The following is a 25,850-nucleotide window of genomic DNA, read 5'->3' as shown; positions in this document are numbered from 1 at the left end:
GTTGCACCACAGCGGGTGCACGGGGTTCGTCCTTCGAAACCGTCCGTTTGAGCGAAGGTGGTTTTTAAAATAAAGGTTTCTTTATATCTTAAAAAACTGGCGCTGATTTATTTCCTCTTTGATATGTACAGGATTCTTGTCGCGGTTAGAGTTACGTGCCGCTTACTCGTAACTTATTGATTTGCACGAGCTTCGGGGCTCGTGCAATTTATAGCAATTTATTGTTTCTCGTCAGCGTAATTGCGGAAGGCATTGGTCGGGTGGCCTACTGTCTTCCGCTGATGTCGCGACCTGTCGAAAGTGCTGACATAATATCAGCACTATAGGCTCAGCGGATTCTAACAGTTTGGCAATCTGCTGAGCTCTCACTTAAAATTGGCACACGCGGTGTCAATCACCTGTGCCTAGAAGGTTAAAATACAACAAATAAATAAGAAAAAAAAGTTACAAGATCTTATTGCCGAAACCACTGAGGTTGCATTAGCCCAATAAATAATTTACAGTCATGCAACCTGCTAACGCTGAAGATCCAGCGTTTCAGTTAAATCACCGCAAGCCGCCGCCCACAGGCAGTTGCTAATCACTTCACTTCCAAAACGTGAAATGTGTCGCATGTCAAACGTCATGTTACCTCGCTGAGACGAGGCCGCGCGATTATCAAGTGTACTGTGGAGTACGGTGGAAGTAAGAAGGAAAGAAAAACAAATGTAAAATAAAGACTGAAACTTATACTTAAAAGTAAGAAGGAAAGAAAAACAAATGTAAAATAAAGACTGAAACTTATACTTAAAACCAAAGTGGACTTTATTTATATCTCCTTATTTCGTCCAATCTCGACGGTCACCGAAAGACGGATCTCGTGCACCCACTGTGGTGCAACAAACGATCGTTTGAGTAAACAACCGTTAAAACTCCGAGACGGACGCGCTAGACAACAGCAAATACTTCTTAGAGGAAATAGAAGAAACCAACGTGCAACAATAGGAGAGCAGCAAACATGAGACATATTTGTACGCACCGTTCATCTATCGTTACTTGCTGATTCCTTCAGTTTCCTATAAGTAATACTCGCCATTGACTATTGTGCTTATTTCACACCTTTTTTAATGCAAGTTTGCTCAGACGTTTTAATTTATTATTTGATAATAATAATAAGTTTTGTAAAATAATATAAAACATTTTATCTCAAATTATTATTGCCTACTCACAATTTTTGTGAGTGACATATTGTTTTGAACACTCTGTATACAAAATAATATTTGTAGGATCCTTCAACTGGAGTGAGCACAAATGTTTCTCTCTCAATGTTTATGGTTGAAAATGGGAAAAGATACAGATATCGTATAATCAGTGCATTCAGTACGGTTTGTTTAGCTGAAGTTAGGATTGAGAACCATTCAATGCAGATAATTGCCACAGATGGTGAAAATGTTCAGCCAATATCAGCAGATGCCATTACATTGGCTTCAGGTATTGGAAATATTTATATAAAATGTAAAAAGTTCATAATTGTTCGTAAAATAATAAAGCTAAATTGTCGTACAAAAAATTGGTGTGCTCGGATTTCATTGAAACCTCTTTGATCAATTTATTATTGAACCATATTATAATTATTTATTTATTTAAAAACATAACTTTTTCAATTTTAATAATGCATAAAAGAATTTAATTTAATTTTTATACATAAATAGTATAAAAAATTCTATTTGCATTAATTACAATATGTTTTAACTTGTAAACTTAATTATCACGCGATCATAGCGTCGGTACTGTAGTTACTCGATACCGATCCATTATCGCGTTACAAACGAGCCCGAGCGGATGACGCTGGCTTTTGCGGCTGCGCGGTAAAATATCTCAACCATGGTGACGAAGTTGAGCATTGCGTTGCGTTTTGATTGCAGAAGTGCTATCGATGTTAAACGCTCTAAAACGTTCAAAAATATCGTACCAATAGGTACCGATATCTGGGGGCTGGAATTCCGCACGTGTTTTGTGGCAGACGGATTCGGAAACCTCTACCGTTTCACCACGTACCACCACAGAAAATGCACTTCATTGACATAAAAAACCAGCAAAACGTAGGAGTCTCCGCACCAGATTTTCTAGCCTTCTAGCTACATATACAGCGAACCTTAAATGCTCAGCAAGAAACTGAAACGCCCCCTAAAAATCTGTTCCCGTAAACGCACAGTCGTGTGCAAGTATCCCTTAACCGAATTAGAGATCAGTCTTAAGCAGGACTTTGAACAGTTAATAAATAACGCGACGCAACTCGACACAGCAGCAGGTGACACATAAGCATAGCAAGCGGTTATGCCTCGATATTATCCGGCGCGCTACTTCTTGATATCAGAAATCACAAAACGTACCCCTATAATTATCTACGGTTAAAAAAAGCTAAGAATCTGAAACACGATATGAATGATAGTTCCCAAACTAGATTAAAAGAATTTTTAAGCGCACGTGTTTACGCGATAAAAACTTTAATTCAACAGAGACCAAGACATTTATTACGTCAAGAAGGTTAATTTTATTTAATTAATTAATTGGAAGGAATCCTCGGGAATGGACTTTGACGGTAAGGTAGGAAAGTGACGTACCACCGAATTTACGTGAGATTCGAGATTCGAATCTTCACAATTTTACGCGCAGATTATTTATTTTAATATCTCGGATTTCGATTGAGCGCGTAAGTGGTTCTTTTTAGAAAAAGGAAATGAATCCTTATTCTCTGGGATAGAACCAGGCGTGATTGTTCGCTTAAGTAGGATATTTCAGGGTAATAACGAAATAATTAACTCATAATTTCAGTAACGCAAAATTAAGAATTTTAATACTAAATATAATAATTTAAATTACAAATAAAAATTGAACGATAAATGGCAGAGTTAACAATTTAGAAAATTTAATCAGCTCGTTTTAGATATAAAAATAATGTCAAAGTTCTTACAGTAAAAATTAAATAATATGAAAAAGGTTAAAGCCGGATAAACAAGTATAAATTTAACATTTCGGAAGACGAGAGAGTATTTACAAAATGTATATGTGTGTGTGTGTGTATATGTTTGTATGAATTAATCCAAGGTGATTTCTTCTATTTCCACCACCCTCGCTGTGGATCTTGGAAATACTAGATCAATAAGTCGCATCGGGGCCAGGAAAGGAAATTCCACCCCGGGATAATATATAAAGAAATGAGAATCAGGAGCAGACCGAGCTGCCTGACTCCTGATCTCTTCCGGCTCAAAGTGGTCAGGGCCGATGGAGAAGGCCCTTTCCGGAACAGGATCTGTCCACGGAGTACAGGCCCTGCGTAGGAGCTCCAGGAGAGGGTCTATAACCTCTCTCGGTTTCGGATGCTCCTCGAGAACCTCGATACTCGGGACGGGAGATGGAGGTTGATCGGGGAAGTCTACTTCTGGGAGAGAGATGGATTCATCTTCGCCCAGAGAGTCGGCTTCCTCAGGTGAGAATGGAAAAGGAGGTGGTGAGAGAAAAGAAGAACAGGCTCTTGGCTCACCTCCGGGAAACCGTAGTTCGGAGATGAGGGAAAAATTCGGGGTATACGAAGGAGTCGTGGGGCGGAATTGTTCCGATCTCGGCTCCGTGGACTGATTCGAGAGGTTGATTTCGCAGGTTGAATTTTCGGTCGGGACGTTTAGGATCTCTTCTTCCGGGACATATCCGTGTAACGGTTCCGGGTCGCCGTGGATAGGTGACGGTGGCGGAGGGCCCGGACGAGGAGACCACGGTCTGTCTTCGTTGCGCGCGGGAGAGACGAACACCTCTTCGCTTGGCGCCGCCGCGACCAAGTACTGGATGAAGAAGCGGCGGACCAGCTCCCTCAGATTTTTAATGTACTTATTCCTTCGCGCCCGGCTTTTCTTGATAGTTTTCGTATTAAGAGATTCCACTAAAATTTACAATTTATTTTTAATTTGATTCAACAGATTTTGCAAGATTTTACAAAGAATGGAGTGAAGGAGATTCGTCACCGACGATTTCTGAAGACCTCGACTCGTCCATGAGTGAATCCACGTAATCTATCTTTGGCGAGAATCGCTTGCCGATTCTTTAGCCGTGGACAGTCGCCAAACTTCCAACAGTATTTCGCGGCGTAAACCACTAAAAATTGCTGGTTATTCGACAGCGTATCCTGGCCGATATTCGGAAGCAGGCATTCTCACACATTTAACAGATCACAGGAACAATCCGAACAGAATCAAAACCGCGGAACCTCGACTCGGACATTTCTTTCTCTTTTTGATAATACTTAGAAAATAATTAGTTTGGAAAATACATTTAGTGGAATCGTATTTCGCGGGGATACATATTGAAACGTTGAAACTTACTTTTTAGGCGATCTTCCAACTGCTTCTTCGATACCTGGTGGTTCGTCTTGCACACTCTGACACTCACGTCAATTTCAAATAAACTGTATCGGCTATAGCTGAGATGCAAGAGAGCGTGCTCCGCCAAAGCACAAGATTTTATAAGCTCGGAAAAGGGGAGGACTCTTCCCGAATTTTCACTTTTCCGAATTTCTAATCTCTCATTTGCAGAGCTTGTTCCTCCACTTTTCCTATCTCAAAATTATTGGGCATTCGCACCTCATCCCTTCTCTATTTCTTAAACTTCTAAGTTTTCGCCCTTAGTTTCTAAATTTTGGTGAGGAGTTCCCGAAATCCATTGGTTTTAAGAAAATAACATGCCTACGAAGCACCCCCGCTTCAACGAGTTATCCCTTTCGAGCCTTCCAGAATTTTACTATTATTTCCATCGAGGGATGGTGGGGAAACTTTTACCTTCCATATGACATATGGTTACCTGACTTTATTGCCTTTGTCTGCACCACATACTTCGGTAATTACGGGTCTCTCGCGCCCTTGGTTTTTCTAAAGCTCAGGATCCATACGCAATTATAATTTTAAGAAAAAGTTATTTTTTCTTTTCCTGTGACGGGCAGGTTATCAAAGTTGAAATATTTATGAGCCCCTTAGGTTTTGATTTTTTGTATTATGTCTAGACAAATTCTTTGTCTAACTTTTCGTTGGCGCCCGTTTACAATTTGTTGCATGTTTTTTATGCTTTCACGCAACAAATTGTCCCGGAATATGTTGACGTCTTATGAATTATCTTCTGAAAGGCTCTGAAGTTCCTTTTTTTTGTGTTACAATGGACTACGGTCTACCTTCCCCTTAACTAAAATTTAAATATATGTCGAAAAATAGAGACGCGGAGTCGGAGACGTAACACATTCTTATAGGTAATTATATTGATGCGCCCAGACTGTAGTTTGCCATGCCCAGGGTTGGTGCATGACGCAAAGCTCGACATGCTTGAAGAACAGATCGTTGTCATTACTTATGTTTGAAAGTTTTTCCGAGGCATAACTTTGACAAAAGTTGATGTAAATAGGTTATTCTGTTGTTATTAAAGTTCTTCGATTTTTTTAAAATCCAAGCTGCTTTTTTTCGCGGAGCAAGAGTATTAAGAGTGAGAGTGAGAGTGTAGCAAAAAGCGAGTAGGCAAGCAACTGCCTCTGCGTTCCGTCGGACGAGTGCAACATTTTGCAGTGTTGTGCCCGGAAAGTGGTTTGCCGTGCCCGGGATTGGAATTGCATAACTTTGTCAGTCAAAATCGAGATTCATATTGTCGTATGGGTAGAACTCGTAGTTCAGTTAAAGCTTCACGTTGGTGAGTTTGCAGTCATCGAAACGATTGGTGATCCCGGACATGATGTTCTTTTGACTTGACTGAAGAGCGAAGAAAATGTATCGCGGTTTTTTGAATTGTGTGACAGTTTTGACGGCCCATGTGCTTGACCGTGAGCTACAATTATGGACACTCGTATAGATTTCACGAGCGGAAACCGATGCTGACAAATCAACCGCTTTTCAAAACGCGCAGCATCATTAACTTGTTTATCTCGTTCGGTAGCACGTGGGGCATTCGGCATTGTATTGTTACGCCTGCCGTGATCGCACCTTAAGACTCACGGATTTTGCAAGCCAAATCTCGGCGGTGAGAAACATCTAGCTAGTTATGAACGGTCGCATAACCAAAACTCCTCGAGTTTTTTTGTATTTTAGTTGTACAATAAAAGCCTTGTTATTTCTAACGGAAAATTCTGTTTGTCTTTCTTGAGCGAGTGAGCCAGAGTGTAAAAGAGAGGCGAACGAGCGCATTAAAAAAAAAAAACGAGCATTGGCGTAACAGTATTTTGAATAAGTCAATCGTAGGTTCGATCATGGAGACTGCTCACCGAGCAGTTGTTGTCATTGCGCGATCGAATGAGAATCAATTTATAACGAGAGTTGATCACAATAAACTTATAATTTTCGTAAAATTTTAATAGTACTTAATGCAGTACGAAAAAATTGAAAAAACCGGCCGTGTTTGTCGTGGGAATTAGCCATCTCGCGTTATTGTAGGATCACACGCTTATTGGACGAAACGGTCACGTAGTTTTTCAGCGTGCTGGTTAGCCCAACGTTTCAATTGCGATCGATTTTTACGTTATCAAACTCTTATCGCATCTTGTAAAATATAAAGGCGACGCAGTTGTCTCCTAGGGTCACGTTGGCTCTCGCGACCACCTTGCCTTTCGTCAATTTTTCTTCGATGTAGAGATAATTTTTGTGCGGCAGCGTTTACAAATTGTGCTGCTGTATGGGTATTCGTATCTCGTCGCTGTCCCCGAAAGTCATATTGGCGAACAGACTGTAAAAAATAGAGCTTTAAGATATGATCGTCGAAGACCAGCCTTGATGTTCAGAATATCTATCATTGTTTACGCAGCGATCTCATAAATTTAACGTTTAACTCGTTTTCATGAAGTTTTTAATTCTACCACTATTTAACACGAGTTACTGCTGCGATCGTTAAATCTTATTTGAATCAAAATTGATCATTGTAACGTGCCTTGTTTTGTTCGGTATTAGCATGTTACGTTATCGTTGTCGTCGTCGCACATACAATCTGATGATGATCGCCTATCTGCGAAAAACGGTTGTCTGTTCTCGTCGGTGACGCATTTTGTTAGATTCGTAACGTACCATACTATGATTGGCAGAAAAATGACGTGCGAAGGCGTTTCTGAGATCTTATATCCCGGTGGTATTCACGACAAAAATTCGTGTATCGTGTGCACGCGTTCGCCGTTTCAGTACGCGTCCGCGGTAACGTTACATTTGATGCAAATAACGTTCAAATTGAATATGTTAATCCGTATGTCATATTCATGCTATTTTTGCGGTTCCAGTATACAATACAGTGAGAATCCTAGCAACGTTCTCAGCGAGATCAGTTTGGCAAAGTTCACTATGTACGCAGATCTGATCTCACTCTTTATAGTGTTGTAATTGGCACGAATCGTTTTACGGCCCTCGAGTGTACACTCATCTCCTTGTCTTGTAGAGTAGCAAATGAGGTGGGAAGGCATTAGTTGCTATTTTCATTTCCCAATTTTTCTGTTTCCGTTTTGTGTAGCAGCTTCTTGCAGCATTACTATAACTTTTCTTGGTTTTAGCACTGAATTAATTCCTCGAGAATTCCGCTCCTGCACCTTGGTTTTCCAAAGATTGTCCGCATCTCAGAGAGACTCCGCTCTGAGATATTGTAATTTATGCCACCATTACGATAATTAAGTACTAAAGATATCGGCATAAGATCTCACAACTGTTAGATGAGGCTGAATCAGCAACTCACTAAAAATGATAAAAGTAAAAAAAAATATAAACACATTAATGAATAGAAATAACGACAGTTGTAAGACCTTATTGCCAAAATTGCTGAAATTGCACTGGTTGACTAATTGAGTTACGGCCATGCCACTTGCTGACGCCAAAGAATTAGTTACACACCCGCATCACGTTACATATCCGCGGGTCGTCACTCGCAGGCAAATCCGTCAAAAAAGCTCAATCATAACGTGAGACACGTAGCGTGACGCGTACCACTGGTCCTCGCTGAGACAAGGAACCGCCGCAAACGAAATCCTAAGTAAACCGGCAATCACGAGTGAGTGAAATAAATAAAACACTATTTTACAAATAAAGAATAAAGTTTAATCAGAAACGAGTTACAATTGTATTATTAAAAGTGGACACTTCGACCCTATCCAGCTTGCACCCACGACGATCCCCAAAGGACGGCCTCGGTGCAACAAGGGGTCTTGTAGATAAATAGATCGCTAGATAGATAAATAGATATATAGATAATGTTATTAATCACTTTGGAGTTATAACTTTTTTTTACATACAATTCATATCTCATATCATATACTCATACATATCATACACTACTACATCATACACTCATATCTAATTAAACTTAATAATTATTTATTAATAATTCCTTAAACTATCTAACAATTATACCATCTTCCGCATTTACTGCTTTGCTCTTTTATATTTCCGTCTCTTTTTCATCTCAATTCATAATCTTATCACTTTTTCTTTCTTTATTCTATTGTTCCTGTTCTTCTTCTTTTACTGCTTATGGACCTTCGCTTCCTGAGCTTTTGCGTCTTATTTTACTTTTTTCTCTTTTATTTTTCCTTATTATTTTTTCCCTCTCTTCTCACCTTTGAGCCCCCTTTCTCTTTTTTACCCACTGTCCTATCTTTTCTACATTCTCTCTTACTATCTCCTTCTCGCTCACTTCCGTTTATTTCTCTATTTTCCATTTCTTTTCCATTTGTCCTCTAAATTCTTCCAATCTTTTTATCCACTTCTCTGTCTCTCTTTCCCTGTTCAATACTTTCTTCACCCAATCTTCTTATATTTCTCCGTCCCCCAACTTCCACAATTTTTCCATACATGTTAACACGTCTCATTTTCCATTTCACACATTCTACAACTTTTCCTCTTTTCTTCATGCTATTACTTGTTTCCACTCATACCTCTTTTATTTTATATTTAGTTAATCTCTGCCATCTCCTTTATTTTATCCCTTCTTTAAGTATTTCAGAATTTTCTTTCTTCTTATCTTCTTATATTACCTATTGTTTGAATATAACTAAAGTGCACAGCGGATCAAGACAAAAAGAAAGGAGAAACCGTTTAACATTAAAAGTCAATTTTTTAATATAATTAAAGCTTATCAAATTCACAAAGTAAACAGTTACAAAAATTGCGACACGAAACGGCAAACGCAAGAATACAAAAAAAAAAAAAAACAGCGAAAACGGTAAACAGCTGAAAACTCGATACAAGACGAGTATGTATACGGTTCGGCGTTGAACTCAGCAACGTTCACTGTGCACAGTGAGTGACGGAAAAGTCGCGACTAACAACTCGCTGGCGATAATTGGTCTTTTTATATACAAGAGCGCTTCTAGAAAAAAACGAGAATAATTGAATGCCGGAAATACGTCACTAGAGAATATTCCATTGACGTCCAAAATATTCTATTTACACAAAATAAATGTTAACAACAAAGCCTAGGTCAAAAAAGGCACTCGTTAGTACTTCAACGCTCTGATGTAAACATGCAAGATGACAACACCAAAAATCAAACAGTTATTTAATCGATACACAAAATAAGATAGACAATAAAGTACGATTAAATAACTAACTATCGCGCGATGTTATGAGGAGTGCATCGGCTTATTCCGAACACCAGTTATAATTCGACTCCCTTATTTTTTTTCTCTTCTCTTTGTTCTTTTTTGTTTTCTTCTCCGTTTTCTTTTACTACCTTCTATTATTCCATTCCACTACCTCCGATTCCTTCATTTTTACCCCCTTTTCCTTGAAAAATTCTTTATCTCCCTTTCCGACTAAGACTTTTCCACCCCTCTTTACTCCTTTTCCAAAATTTTTTCTCTACCTCACTCCCTTACCCTCCAATAACCTCGTCTTGTACCCCCATGCTTTCTTTTCTATTCTTTTTTTTAGCTTCTCTTTTTGCAACTCCTCTTTCACAATATATCCTTGCGTGTTTCTATCTACCCCGATTACTCATTTTATATATCTTTCCTGTAATTTTTCCATTCCTTCTCTTTCTTTCCAACTCTATACCTCTATTCATTAACTCTCAACAAGACATCGAATAGCCATACTCTTTCCCATGTTTTCCCTTAATTTTTTTTTTTCTATACTCCGTACCCTTCCTATCACTGCCGCTGCTTTCCTTATCTCATCTGTTCTTCTTGGTTTTTCTTTCTCTTTACCGTATAAACCTAGATATTCATATGTTTCTACCTCTTGTAACTTTTTGTCTTTCCACCTCTATTGTATCTCTCTTTTTTTTCCTATATTTATATATCCTCTCTTTTTGCACCCCATTATCATGGATTTCTCTGTATTTACTATCAATTTTTTTCTTTCAATATACTCTTCCAATTTTCCTAGCATGCTTCCTATATTATCTTCATTTTCTGTCATCAACATCACATTATCTTTATAGCTGAACTCAAAAATTTGTTTTTTTTTAGCCTTATCCCCCCATCTCACTTTACTCATTTCTTGTTCTAAATCCGCTAACAACACATTACACAATCTTGGGTTCAACGGATATTTTTGTCTCATCCTTCTTTTCATCCGAAACTCTTTACTCATTTCTCTTCTAACCCCTATATTCTGATTCTGGCCTCCTCCAATAATTCCTAGCATTTCTTTATTAGCCCTTTTTTTATTCTTCTTTTTTCCAAACTTTTTAGTAGATTTTCCCTGTCCACCATATTGAACACCGCACTTAAATCTTCGAAAGTTAACACTTACTTATCCCCATTCTTATTTAACTGTCTATGAATTAAGTACTTTATCACATAAATATTATCCATCGCTCGCATTTTCTTTTTAAAACCCACCTGCCACTCCAATTTTAATATTTCCTTTCCCTTTAATTCGTCTACTATTTTTTCCGCTCAGATTATTGCATATACTTTTTATAACGTGGGCATAATTGTTATTCTTTTATATTCTTCAACTTTTTCTCCATCTCCTTTGTTTTTCGCTTTTCCGGTACTGCTATTCTTTCTTCCCATTCTCATACCTTCTGCTCACTTTTCCACAAAAAACAGATTTTCTACACCTATTCCTTCATTTTTATACCCCCGTACTTCCCACGGAATCGCGTTCCCATCCGCTTTCCCATCTTTTAATTTTTATCCTATGTAATGTAACCCGATCCCTAGACGATTGACACATCGTATGCCGTATTAATGAAAACTCGAAGCTCAGCAAATTGCTAAACCGCTTGGAATCTGCTGAACCTACGACGACTCATTGACAGCACTTTTGCCACCTGCGATATCAGCAAAAGGAACTAGGCCGGTCGTCATCTTCCGTTAAATTGCTGACTGTTAATAAACAGCCAGCAATATAATACACAAGTTCTGGAGGTGAAATAAATACAAGCTTAATTTTACTAAAAAGAACGCTTTTATTGACCACTCATCAACAACCTCGAGCGGTCTCGAAGGATGAACCCCGTGCACCCAGCTACAATGCAACATATACTCCATTCTTCCCAATATTTTTTTAAATTAATCTTCCCATTTCTCCATTTCTATTTCTTCCCCATCTTTGCACTATTTATTTCTTTCCCTATTCATTACTTCTTATAGTTACTTTTTTGTTTTTGTCCTTTTTGTCTCGTCTAACCAGATTTCTGCTTCTTCTTTTATTTTTTTATCGCACAGCACATTATACTCTTTTTTTTTATTCTATAAATTTCTCTCCCCTACTTTCTTTTTCTTTACTTTCTAAATTCTTTCCTAACTTTTTTCTTTATTTCCCTACATTCCTCATCTCACCATTCTCTATAACCCATTCTTTTCCTTATCTCTTGCTCTCCATCCAGAATATCTTCTATCCTACTTCTTATATTTTTCCAAATCAGTTTTTTCTCCCCTCCCCAAATCCCTATTTTTTCTTCAAGTTTCTCTTTCCTTTTTTCTTTACTTTTCTTATTACCTTGCATTCTTCTACCCTCTTCGTCTTCATCTTCACTATTACTGGTAAATGGTTCGAGTCTATTCAGTATTCTCTCTTACGTTTTCTCATTTCCCAATACATAATCAATTACCAATTTCCCCCTCGACTCCTTATATGCCCAGCTTTCTTTCTCGTCTTCTCTTATTGCCTCATTCATCACCGTTCATACTGCTTTTTCTAGAATCTTTATCATTTTTTTGCCCACATTATTAACTTTCTCGTCCTTAAAGTTCTTTATTACTTCTTTTTCCAACTCCACTTCTTGTATTTTTCCTCCCTTTCTTCCCGTCCTTCTGTTAAAATTCCTCTTATAAACACCTTTTTTCCCCTCATTCGTCCTCCATCTAGTATCTCAGAATCTCCCATTTCTCTTTTTCTTTTTTATTCATGTTGTAATGATTAGATTTTTAATTAAAATATAACAAAGAACTTTATTAATGCATTATCAAATCAATACATTCATGTGCATGCTCATACGGCCAGGAGCAGACTGGCTACGATTGACTAATGTAATTGAAGAATTGTTTACGACGGGGCATTCCGATGGGGCATTCCGGATCGAATAACGGTTCTGCGAACTTAATGTAATCTTTTATTAAATACATTTAATACATCACACATGTATACTCTTACCAATTTTCATCATACCCCTTCCACCGTTATCACTTTTACTATGATATTTTCCCCGTAATCCCAATTTCCCTATTCTTTTTCTTCCTTTATTCTTTTTCTTACAATTAGTATCATACTTGCTATTGCTTTACCCCTCCTATTCTTTCTCGTAGCTCATTGTTTTTCCCATACATAATCCCCCAGAACCCATCTCTTAATCTTCTTTTATTATCTCAATTCATGTTTACATTAAAACACTAGATCTAAATTTTTTATTTCTTCCCAAAACTCTTTATTTTTTACCTTTTATTTCCTGTTTTATTCTTCTCCCTATTTCTTTCTTTTTTCTCCCTTCCCTTTATCTTTTCCATCCTTTTCACTGTGTATTATACTTCTTTCCCCTCTTCTTATTTTTTTCTTCCCCTGCTCTTTACTTTTTCTTTTATGTCCTCTTCCATCTATTATATCTTTTTTATCTTTGACGAAAAAGTTAGTTTCAGTCTCGTGCGAACCGCGATGTGTGCAATTTTGACAAACGGACCCGTGATCACGAATCAGAGAGTACTTCCTAGGTGAAGTCGTGATCCTATCACGATTCAGGAATTCAATTTCCCAAGCGTTATCGCGAGTGTTCTCCATATCACAAAATGTCACAACTCAGAAAAGATCTTTTCTAGACGTTGTCGCGGGTGAACCCCGACTCAGCAAGGCTTAGGCATATATATTAATTTAACGTAATGTAAAAATATATTGTTACGCCGGGAACGGGTCGGCGGACGTTTCCGCGTTCGCGTCTCTCACACACTCACACACAAACTCGCGGCGCCGGAGCTCCGCGAAAGAAAGAGACGATTTATAAAAAGAACGAACGGTTTAATAAGAACAATGAAATACAGCGACTGCACCAGTTCAAGGCACGGGCAGAACTGTCATTTAACAAATACAAATAATCCTCGTTCCCCTGGCAACGGGGAACCGAGACTTCGGAGCGAGCCGGCAGCTTCACGCTGCTCCGTATACCGGGCGTAACACTGCCCCCCCCTTCCTCCAGATTGTCGCCCCGACAATCAGGGGGGGCCTCCGTGGCTTTTTGTTCCACCTTGGACTCCTGTCCAAGTTCCTGAACTCCACGAAGCGACGCGAAGAATCTTCCTCAGCGCGAAGATGCTTCCGTCCTTGGCTCCCAGCCCGATTCCGCTGCTCCTCTTAAAATCTTCAAACAAAAGGGGGGCATAACTTTCTGTGGACCCTCCGACTCAAGGTCTCCCCAAGTTCCTGTTCCGGCATTAGCCCTTCGTCCCATGGAAAACCACAGATCAAAAACCATGGGAAGAACAGTCTTCTTAATGAAAAATCTTCCTTTATCTTGAAACGGAGCGGAACACGTTCCTCCTGAAGAAAAATTCTTCTTTCTCCCCGTCCAGCTAAACTCCTCCTCAAAAGAGAAAGAAGAAAAGCAGTTTCCAAAGAAAAATCAATTTTCTCCCCCCAAAAAAAAAACAAACACGGCCCCCAAAATCTATTTTATTTCCCTTTCAAAATACGGAGCCAACCTATCCGCATGGACGACTTTTTTTCTATGTTTAGGCGACTTCTGTATACAGAACACCACCTCCCCTAACTTTTTCAAAATCAAGTAAGGTCCTTCCCAATTACTTTGCAATTTAGGAGCCTTACCTCTAACTCTACAAGGATTAAAAAACCAAACCTTCTGTCCCTCTTGGAATAAAACATCTCTAACATTCTTGTCATAAAACGCCTTAACACGAGAGGACTTAACCGCCATCTTCCTCCTGACTTGAGAATGGATTTCATCAAGCCTTTGTCTTAAACTCCTAACAAATTCTCCTTGAGAAGCTGAAAACTGAGAAGACTGAGGAGGCATTCCCCGCGTCAAATCTAACGGTAACCTCAAATCCCTGCCAAAACAGAGCTCCGCCGGAGAAACCTCAGTGACCTCATGCTTCGAAGACCTATAGGCTAACAAAAACATTGAAATCCAACGATCCCAATCCTTTTGATTTTCTGAAACAAATTTTGAAAGATATTCCAAAACCGTACGATGCTGTCGCTCCACCTGCCCATCCGATTGTGGATGTAAAGCAGTAGTCCTAGTTTTCCTAATCCCCAAAAGATTCAACAACTCTTTCAAAAGACCGGACTCAAAGTTTCGCCCCTGATCTGTATGTATCTCCTCAGGAACTCCAAATCTTGAAATAATTTCTCTAACAAAAACCTCAGCTACCGTTCTTGCCCTAATATTCCTCACCGGAAATGCTTCCACCCATTTAGAAAAACAATCTACAATTACCAAAAGAAACCTATTCCCAGAAGAAGATATAGGAAAAGGACCAAGAACATCCATCTGTAATCTCTGAAACGGAGACCCGACATTGTAAATCTGCAAAGGAGATTTCCCTTTGCCAGAAGGTCCTTTTTTGAACAACAAACCGAACATGAACGACACCAATCTTCTACATCTTGCTTGCAAGAAACCCAATAAAAACGCTTTCGAATTCTATCTAGAGTCTTATTGATTCCAAAGTGCCCAACCGAAGGAGAATCATGAGCATCAGCCAGAATCCCCTTAATCCGTTTACGAGGAACCACTAATTGCAACAGCACCTTCTTTAAATTTGGAGCTATCCATTTCTTATAAAGAACTCCGTTCTCTAGAACGAGGGAATCCCAATAAGAATTAAGAACTCTTCCCGTTGAATCTGAAGAAGAAAATTCCGAACGGGAAAGACGTTCCCCAGACTCTTTCGCCTGTATTAAAACATTAAGACTCGGATCCTCCCGCTGATCCCTCTTCCAAAGATCTAACTCCTCTTCATGGAAGACTATTCGAGCCACAGTCTCCCCTCCTTCGGGAAGACTTTTTTGCTCAACCCTAAAACAATACCGACAGTTTTCCGCTTCACAAAGCCGCCTCGATAAACCATCGGCATTCCCATGAGAAGTCCCCTTCCTATAAGCAATTTCGAACTGAAATTGCTGTAATCTTTCTACCCAGCGAGCTAACTGACCCTCGAGTTCCTTAAAAGACAAGAGCCACCTTAAAGAAATATGATCCGTACGAATTAAAAATTTCCCTCCTAAAAGAAAATGACGAAAAGATTTAACTGCATCTACAATAGCTAAAAGCTCGCGTCGAGTAACACAATAATTCCTTTCAGACTTCGATAAAACCCGACTGAAATACGCTATAACCTTCTCCTCATCCCCTTGTCTCTGTGAAAGAACAGCCCCGATTCCTATTCCAGAAGCATCAGTATCTAAAATAAACTGACCTTCTTCCTTCGGAAACGCTAACACTGGAGGAGAAGTTAAGGCTCGCTTCAAGGATTCAAAAGCCTCCTGACAATCATTCGTCCAAGAAAATTTCACCAAATTTTCCGTCAAATAATGAAGTGGCTTCGCTATCGAAGAAAAACCTTTCACAAATCTCCTATAATACGAGCAAAAACCTAAGAAGCTTCTCAATTGCTTCTTTGTATGAGGAACTGGCCAATCTATTACTGCTGCTACTTTCTCCTGATCAGTAGCTACCCCTTCTGAAGAAACCACATGACCTAAGTATTTAACTTTCCTACTGAAAAGAACACACTTCCCTGGATTGATTTTCAAATTGAATTTTCTCAAACGAAGAAACACCTCATTAAGATTCTCCATAAGTCCTTCGAAACTTCTTCCAAAAACTATCACGTCATCCAAATACACAAAACAACTCTTAGAAAAAAGCCCTTCTAAAACCCTTTCCATAAATCGTTCAAAAGTTGCCGGAGCATTCGTGAGACCAAAAGGCATGACAGTGAATTGCCAAAGCCCTTTTCCTATGGAAAAAGCTGTTTTCTCCTTGTCCCTTGGATCCATCCTGATTTGCCAATACCCACTCTTAAGATCAAGAGTAGCAAACCAGGAATTCCCAGCCAAACGATCTAAAATATCATCTATTCTTGGCAGAGGAAAAGAATCTTTCACCGTAACCGCATTAACTTTCCTATAATCGACGCAGAATCTAATTGTTCCATCCTTCTTTTTAACTAAAACTGCTGGAGAAACCCAAGGACTTCGTGACTCCTCAATTACCCCACGGTTCTTCATGTCTTCGATAATCCCATCAACCTCATCTCTCATTCGAAAAGGAATCCGACGAGGAACCTGTCTAATCGGAAGAGCGCCCGCTACATCAATCCTATGTTTCACTAACTCGCAATTCCCTGCAACAATTTCCTCCGAAAATATCGCTTGAAATTCTTTAAAGAATGAAGAAGCTACATTCTTCTGCTCATCATTTAATTCCTTTAAGCTTTCTTCAAAAAGCTTCTGAGAAAAAGAAGAATTCACCCCGGAAGTCTGTTCGACTCTGGCCACCCTCAAAGAATTCCGACAAGAACCAAAAGCTTCGTCAAAAATTTTAGAAAAACCAACCTTCCTCAGAAAATCCGCCCCGAGAAGACAATCATCCGAAATTTCTGCTACAAACATGCTCATTTCAAGAGCAAACTTTCCTACCTCCAAAGAAACTTTAGCTTCTCCTCTAATGGAAACATCCTCCCCTGTAGGATATCGAAACCTTAGCCCCTCTCTAAGCGATTGCAAAACTAAATTCCCCTTTCCGAAAAACCTAGAACTCAAAATAGTAATATCAGAGCCCGTGTCAACTCTGAAATTACATTCCCTACCATTAATTTTTCCTGCAAAACAAAAATCACGTGAAGAATAACCGATTCTTCTGGAAAACAACTCTCTCGGGGCCCCTTTACTTTAGCCGACCCCCGAAGAGGTCGACTATTTCGAGTTTCCCTTACGGGTGGGGCACTGATTTTGGAAGTGTCCTGGCCTCCCGCAAAGCCAACACTCTCCTCGAGCCCCCCCCTTCGTCTCCCGAGAAAACTTACTCCCTTTATTCTTCCTAGAATTTACCGAACTTTCCCCTTTCCTTCGTTTTCCTTAACGTCCCCCCTGGACTTTTCCGAACGAAAAGAATTAAAATTTCTAAAAGAACTTGCGCGTCCCTGATAACCTGACACTCTCCTATCAAAAGGTTCCCCGAAAATCGTCCCGATCACTTTCGATCTCTCAATCGCCTTCTTAAGTGAAGAAATTCCTTCTAACTGCAACGTTCTCTTAACCCTAGCGTCTAATAACGCAGAAATAAACTGAGCACAAGCGATCTTGTCCCGTACCTCATAGGGACATTCTGGATAAGCTAATTGAGACAACCGCTCTAATTCCGTCCCAAAAGAAGCAAAATCTTCCCCCTCCTTCTGTTTCCGATTTGTAAAAAGCGAATAATAATTCTGAGAAGACCGCGGCTCCCCGAAACACAACTCGAGCTTTGCTCTTAGCTCCGCGTAACCCATGCCCTCGGAATCTTGAAAAGAACAAAGAACCGAACGCGCTCTACCCCGAAGACAAGAAACAAGGGCAACAGTTCTCGCCTCCTGTCCCCACTGCTTCGCCCGAGCGATTAAATCAAATTGGGAAAAGAACTCCCGCAACGGAACGGAACCGTCATATATGTCTAACTTTAGATTCAACCCGGACACGGAACGCGCGTCACCCTCAACGGGAGGGACATCCGGAACAAAACTCGCGCCCCCCTCCGCCGGAAGAACACCGGAGACGCGCGAAAAATTATTGGAGGGACTTAGCTGCAATATTCGGCTCTGTATCCTCGTGATCGCATCATCACGCAGACGAATCTCAGCTCGCAGACTCTCCTCCCTCTGTTTCTGCTCGACCCGCAGTTGACGCATCTCCTGGCGAAGCGACTCGAACGCCGCCGCCTCAGACGAAGCAGGATCCTCCTGACGGGATTGCCTCCTCTTCGCCGCATGCGTAGCCATCCCGGACGAGCCCCCAAAATGTTACGCCGGGAACGGGTCGGCGGACGTTTCCGCGTTCGCGTCTCTCACACACTCACACACAAACTCGCGGCGCCGGAGCTCCGCGAAAGAAAGAGACGATTTATAAAAAGAACGAACGGTTTAATAAGAACAATGAAATACAGCGACTGCACCAGTTCAAGGCACGGGCAGAACTGTCATTTAACAAATACAAATAATCCTCGTTCCCCTGGCAACGGGGAACCGAGACTTCGGAGCGAGCCGGCAGCTTCACGCTGCTCCGTATACCGGGCGTAACAATATATTTATAATATAAGTAACATGAGTATTTAATTTCAATTGTCAAAAGTTGCGAAATGTTTTAAAGTATACGCTAGAATTAATAGCGTACTCTTGCGATATACTTCTATCCTTCCGCGCCCGTATAAACAAGAGCGTGCAAGCGAGAGAGCGAAGGTGCGCCTATAATAATTTCTTAGCGTTCACTCATGCTTTTTCTCTCACACGCACGGGTCGCAAGCGGGATAGAGCATGAGAACGCCTCCCACTAAATTTTCCCCTGTCCTCTCGCTCCTTTCGGCGTTCCGCGCCTCACGTACGCGATCCGCGGTGAGGCCTCACGCACACAACCCTACCTCACGCGCGGTAGCCGTCGTCGCCGCAGTGCGGCCATTATTGCCGGTCACTGTACAACAAAAGCAAATAAATAACACTGGTTTTTAATAAAATCAACTCCAATCCTTCAATTAAACTCCGAGTTTGATTGGCTTAGATCAGCTTGAACTTTTATTGTGATTTCGAAATCTTGCCGTCAAATCGACAACTTGCATTAAGACATGGGTGGTTTTGCTGTGCGTACATTTGACGTGAGACACTTCTGCGTTCATTAATTTTTTAAAAAGTCTTTTTTTAATAAATATTTTACAGACATACAAAAAAGAAACAATGATTTAAACTACTATTTAGTTTGTAACAGTAGCAATATGGCACGTATCTGTGAGCTTGAACCGTGCTCGCTGGAGTCCGGATGCAGTCGAGAACACCCGATCGCGGTAAACTTGGAAGCGTCAACGACGTCGGCGGTTGGCAGTCGTGCGGATGATCCGGGCCGGACGGGAGCTCTTGTTCGGGAAATTACGGTGCCCCGGGTGCGTCTAGAGAGGTAGTCGGCGCCCAACCGCGAGAATAGGAGGATCATGGGAGCACCCAAGATTCTAGGAAATTGTGAGACTGTCGACTTTGTGAGCGCCCTAAATCGGCTGGAGTACCCAAATCGAAGAACAGACGAGGGACTTCAAGAGCGCCCGAAGTTCAAGGATTGGAGAAAGTGTTCGGGTTAAGAATGAGATTCGGACTAGGTACCGGCTCAACACTGCACCGGTTTATATACGGTTTCGGCCATAGAGAGAGGGAAAGAAAGGCCCCACCGAGGTTTTCGACGCGAGCGCTATTCCGGTTGATAGTCGGCCCTGGTATTAGTGACACCGGTACGGTATGCATACTTCCACACATTCACGTGATCTTCTAGTGGGTCCGATGGTCGCTGCCCGCTGGCTTCTGTCGTTACTCTTCCTGGCATCGGGACAATACAGTTCCTCTTCCTCGGCGTCGGATCAATTCTCTCTCGCCAGCCTTTCTCCACAGTACTCTCCTAGCCAAACGATATAATTCACAAAGCAGTCTCAAAACGATTCTCCGAACGATACAACACTCTCCATTCCTTCTCCTTACTAACTGCCTGCACGTTTTTTACTACGTGCGATACTTTTTCGTGCCTGTGGGTAATTTTGCATTATCTTGTTGATAACACTAAGCATTCATGGGTCAATAAATCAGTAGAGTCGGTAATTCCGCGCCGAGACGGCGAGATTAGGCAGATCTTCACGTTACATTGTGTATATGTATTGGTTTATTGTGTCAAGCTATTTATTATATACGGTTTTGCAATATTTAATAATAATATTTTTTGTCATGTATCAGCAAATTAATTATTTTAAAAAATCATTAATCTGCGACGGAAGTGTTTCAAGGTATGCAATTAAACATAAATCGAAACAATTTCAAAGAAATCAACTGACATACTTAAATCAAATTTCTAAAAATCTTGGCGTAAAATTTTTCCTCCTTTACAAAATTTAAATGAAGTAACCTTGCACTTCTGGCGAGAGATGCGGGTTTACCTTTGTACAGAAACCGCACTAAAATTCACCTCATTGTTATTGAAGTTTATCTTTTTCTTAGAGTACAGTTTTCTTATCAACTTACAATTGAACTTCAAATACAGGTACATTTTACAAAAAAAATCAGTCCTCTTCTGAGGAAATAGCGTCCGCATTACCGGATCGCTAAAATACAGCACCAAGTTTACGCATTCTCTCGAAGAAACATTCCAAGTTTTTCTCCCTGCCAAAGAGCGTAGCGAGCGGACTTATCGTTGCCACAGTGTTTTGAGCGTGGAAGCTTTTTCAAAACGTCGCTACCGTTGCGTAGCGCTTAAATTGGTAACTTATAAAGCAACGTGAGGGAAAACGTGTGCAAGTTAAGCAGCTCCGCTATCAAATTAAGAAGGCGCTGGAACTGAATTAAGACCCGTCTCTCTCTGCACAGAAGTTAGACTACCTCATCTCCTCTGCTGCCTATCTTACCAGCCGATCTCAATCCAATATCAAATTGACTATTGTTTATAAAAAAGAAAAAGCTACTCGAAATGTAAAAATAATAACGTCTCAAGCGCCTAGAGACTTTTCATTTCTTTCCTCAGATCCCTTTGTCTTCTTATCATCCGTTACGTAGTACAAAATTAACGCCACCGTTGTTGCTAAGCGGTGAAAAATTAAGTCTTGGCTTGAGAATTTGTTTACGACGTCTAGGCGTTTTAAACGTCGGTAAAGCAGAAGGTGCTGACATCGTTTGTGATTTGGAAGCGTTAGGAAGCGGGTTGACTGCCACACATTTGAGGAACAGTTTTACTATTTAAAACCGACTATGAGCAACGACAAATATTTTTTTTTTATCAAATATCTATTTTTATATGTGTCGTCACGTTTTTTTTCTCTTTTCTTTGTCGCTCTCTTTGCAACGTCGAAAAAAACAGATTGTGATTAAAAAGGGAACGCGAATCCTGCGATCCACACCCGAGAATGTGCTACGAGGGATAGCGGGGAGGGAAGGATAGAGGATCCTCCTGTTTACCCCGACACGCGGTGAAGTGGATTAAGCGCAAATTTTAGATGGGCGCCAGGCACGAGTCTTGTCGTGTATGTCACTCAAACCATAAAACACGTCCAAAAACCACAAAAACACAAAATTCTGCCTTGACTGCGTGCAAAGGCTAGTCCATCCAAACGATGAGAGGCAGAGTTCAGGCCGGAAGAAGTCTTTGGGAAAAGAATCAGTATCTCGCAAAATAACTTACAAAATTAACAAAATAACAAAAAGAACGTGGTTTATTATAGAAATAATTTGACAAAAACAAAAAGAATATCTGATGAATGAATGACGCACTTCCGGTAACGCAACTAAGAGAGATCAGCCGACCGCACTCAAACACGCTCAAACACAATAGCAATAAGCTACCGTGTCACGAATACAATACAATGAAATGAGCGGTCCAGATAATAAAACGTGCGCGGTGAGCAAAACCAAAAAAATGAAATGAGCGTGATAATAAGCTTGCGTGTATTACTTATGACGAGCGAACGTTTCGGAACGTCTTTGAGCACGTGGCGAGCGCGCAGTCGCAGCGTGCGCCCACCGTGAGACTGTATTTTTGATGAGCCGACCGAAATTACAAACTAGATTGAGTAAAGTTAACGGAACTTCTACATTCAGCTATCTACATGACCGGTGGTCAATTTACCTTAACGCACTTAAAAGCAAAACCGAGAACTACCAAAAACACCATGTGATCACTAGGACGTACAGAACAAGAAGAAGGAATTAAGTCGGCGAACGCCACACGTGGCGCAGTTGATCAGCAAATTTTCGAGTTCGAGACGTGGTGACATTGCGACAATCAGCGGACACATGATAATCACTCGTAACGCCAAACGGAATGTGCGGCCCCGTCAAATCGCGAACAATTTGAATTTTTTACTTTATGATGTTTTTTTGTAAATTACATTTTTATATTATTTTAATATATTGAGTTGGTAAGAAAATAATTTCGGTTCTTTAGTGTAAAATAAAACTCAATTCTTACTGTGGTTTTCAATTGTTGTGTGTGAACAATTAACTGTTTTGCAATATCTCGCACAGTTATATAACGATCCGATTCAATTATGGTTTTCAATTTGTTATCATCAACTTCAGAAAATCGACTATAACGTTGGTTATCTTTTAATAAAAAAATCTCCAAAACAAATTTTTTTAAACCAGTTCTGACTTATGCGTTCTGTTAAACAGTCACCATAAACTTCACATATCTGTTTGTAAGCCTTAACCGCTTCTTACCTTTGTGAAAAAGAAAAGTAAAATGTTGTGCAGTAAATCACAAATCAAATAAAAATTCTAAACACAAAAGAAAAATTCAACCTTTATGTAACTAATAATACTTCGGGGATGAAACCCACGATAACGCGATACTTGCTCGGAGGCTACAAAAAGATAAACTCAAAAGAATGTACAAAAAGAAATATTGTTAGCCTCGACTAAATTTCCAATACGACTCGCAAAATGTACAATCAAAAAAAACTTATAAAAAAAATTTGTATTTATACGGAAAATTCCGTTCTGCCTATGTTCGCACGCAGTAACACGGACGGCGCGAGCCGGCGCTATTTACAACACAGCGTGACACTCACACACTCTCAGTAATGGTAACAGGCCAACGCTATTTACAAATGCCTGATTCACACGCACACATTCTAACATCAACGGCAACGGCCGACGCTTCTTTCAAACACGAGATTCGCACGTTCACATACACACCCAAGTCCATGGCAACGGGCCGACACAAAGTTCTGAACACGTGATGCTCACGTGATGTTCTCGAGTCCAACGAGAGCGAAGTCTCCCTGCATTGAAAGGAATACTTGGTGGTGAACTCCGCCGTCGTGCTGGAATCCGGAATCTCGAACCTCGTACAATAGCAATAGAATGTTGATCTTCACCAGCTTCCTTTGGAACACGGCACGCGTGAATTCGGCAGCTCACGCTGGCACGGCACGCTGATAGATTTCGACAAGAGGCCGGAAACACGGTATGCCGGTGGATCCTTGATACGAGGCCGGTAACACGGCACGCCAGTAATCAATCCCGTATTTAAAACTGCGGAATAAATTTTTATTAACCTGAGGGCTTCAATTGGACAAGGACCTAGGAGTTCCCGCCGCGAGGCCCATGTACATTTTTTTCCCCCGCCGACCCATCGGTACGTTAACGATATATTTCCGTGTCTCCTCCCGATCCGTTCGTCGTGGCTCGTCCCGCCGTCGTCTTCCCGTGGCCGATCTCGTTGCCATCTCAATTCTTGCGGCTTACACAATTTCGACCGACACGTTAGACGGTACAATCTCGAGAAACAGCACATCGGCATGTCTTCTCCCGAGCACCATCCTCGATTCACTATGCGTCGACGCGAGAAATCGTCGGTAATACGATAGCCCTACTGCGCCCTGATCGGTAATTAGTTTCCAGATAGTCGATAATCCGCATCGCAATTTTCCTTCGTTACAATGTGTTGAAAATGCTCACTTTTGCATTCCATGTTAAAACTGACTATAACTTGACATTTGTAAACAAAATTACACGGAATTAGTTTCTACAACAATTTAAAGGTATCGACTACTGTATAAAATTGAGTATGTACAAAATGAGAGATTTATGAATAACGCCACGGGGATGAAAACGCGGTCGTGGCCGGTTTAATTAACGCGAAAAGGCGGGTGAAAAGTCCTTCGATTATACGAGTCACGCGGAGACACGCGATGAGCACGTGGCCGGTAGATGAAATCCGCAGTGAGTGTTTCTGAAATGAGTTCACGCGTGAGTTTTTCTGTAAATTGAGAACTACCTGTCTGAATGTATTTGAGAGCCCGCACTGAGTTGAACTGAAATCACAATTGTATTAATTATGAGATCACACGCTGCGAGATCTAATGAGCTACTGAGCAAGAGGATCAACACGCCTCGTGCTGCAGGATAATGTCTTCCAGATGATTATTGATGTGTTGCACACGGCGAGGATGATCTGGATGAGTTGTACTGGAGACAAAGCGATGAGTTAAACGATGAGTAGCACGATGAGTAAGAATTCTCAGAGAAGCACACTGCACGTTGTTGCACACGAGGTAATGCTTGGCACAGCAGAACAAACAATGATAAACCTCGAGCCGGCAACGCCTTCGAGAATCGGAGGCAATAATCGAACGACGGATCGATATCGATCCGTCGCCGGCAATCGGCCACGAGGTACTGCCCCCACGGCGGTAACAATGATAATTAAATAATTCAAATCTTTTAACAACTACTAAATCTTAAAAAAAAGAAATTTTAACATTGACAAAAGTATAACGAAACAAACATACCGCTATCTATTAATGCAAACAGAAATTATTTTTTTGCCAACCCAATATATAGTTTTCTAGCTTTATTTTCTATAAAAAGAACATAATTATTAAAATGTACAATTCGAATATAGGTGAACGTGTTGATTTTGTTCTACATGCGAATCAAACTCCAAGTTTTTACTGGTTACATGTACGAGGACTTGGTGAATGTCAAGAAAAACAAATATATCAATTAGGAATTCTTGCTTATCAAGGTAGTTCTATGTTATCATTATCGTCACCCCCAGGATATCTGTTTGGCTTTTCCAATAACGTCGTAAGTATAATAATAAATTAATTTTAACATATTAAGTGCTACGTCGGTTTAAGTCTTAACTTTTTGTTTGGATAATATTACGTTTTTCTGAGAGATTTAATGATATTAAATAGAAAATATATTTTGTTAAAAATTAATACAATTTATTAAAATAATGTTGTTGCTTGTTGTGATTGCACCAAAAGCACTATGTACACGGACCACCAGGGATTGTGTTCCGCGATACGCTAGTCTCTTTTTATCGGTCCATATCGTAAATTCCCACTCCGCACGGCTCGTCGCCAAGTTTTCTAACGCGAACGCGATCCGTTGCTCCTGATGACCAGGAGTCAACGGAATTTTGTGGGTAGGACGATAGCAGTATAGCCCGGCTTCGTTTAAACGTCGCCGGGCGGTACTCGCGGACACTTTAACTTTCGCTGCGTTGTTGTTTCGTGTTTATGCAAAAGTATTAGATGTACAAATAAATTTCCGCCGTTTTTTATAAAAATTGAGCATTTGTTACAAAAAAACGGTACCTGTGTTTTAATTGAAGTATTATCCGTCGTTTGATACTACTTTTTGCCATCATTCAGACAGCATATGGACACCGCATCAGAAGAATTCTTCA

General features: G+C 40.4%; 1 protein-coding gene across 1 annotated transcript in view; it reads left to right on the top strand.

Moving 5' to 3' along the window:
* Nucleotides 1-18: 18 nt before the first annotated feature.
* Nucleotides 19-25,850, top strand: part of LOC139101421 (uncharacterized) — a 164,765-nt gene continuing 138,933 nt past the window's right edge. The window contains exons 1-2 of the mRNA XM_070654558.1: nucleotides 19-1,470; nucleotides 25,056-25,240. Of these exons, the coding sequence (XP_070510659.1) occupies nucleotides 1,305-1,470; nucleotides 25,056-25,240 (351 nt within the window). The 5' untranslated portion in view covers nucleotides 19-1,304. The remainder of the gene's footprint in view (nucleotides 1,471-25,055; nucleotides 25,241-25,850) is intronic.

This window comes from Cardiocondyla obscurior, linkage group LG03, assembly GCF_019399895.1.
Source record: "Cardiocondyla obscurior isolate alpha-2009 linkage group LG03, Cobs3.1, whole genome shotgun sequence".
In the NCBI taxonomy this organism is placed as follows: Eukaryota; Metazoa; Arthropoda; class Insecta; order Hymenoptera; family Formicidae; genus Cardiocondyla; species Cardiocondyla obscurior.
Note: the sequence above shows the minus strand (reverse complement) of the source record. Positions and strands in the feature narration are given on the sequence as shown.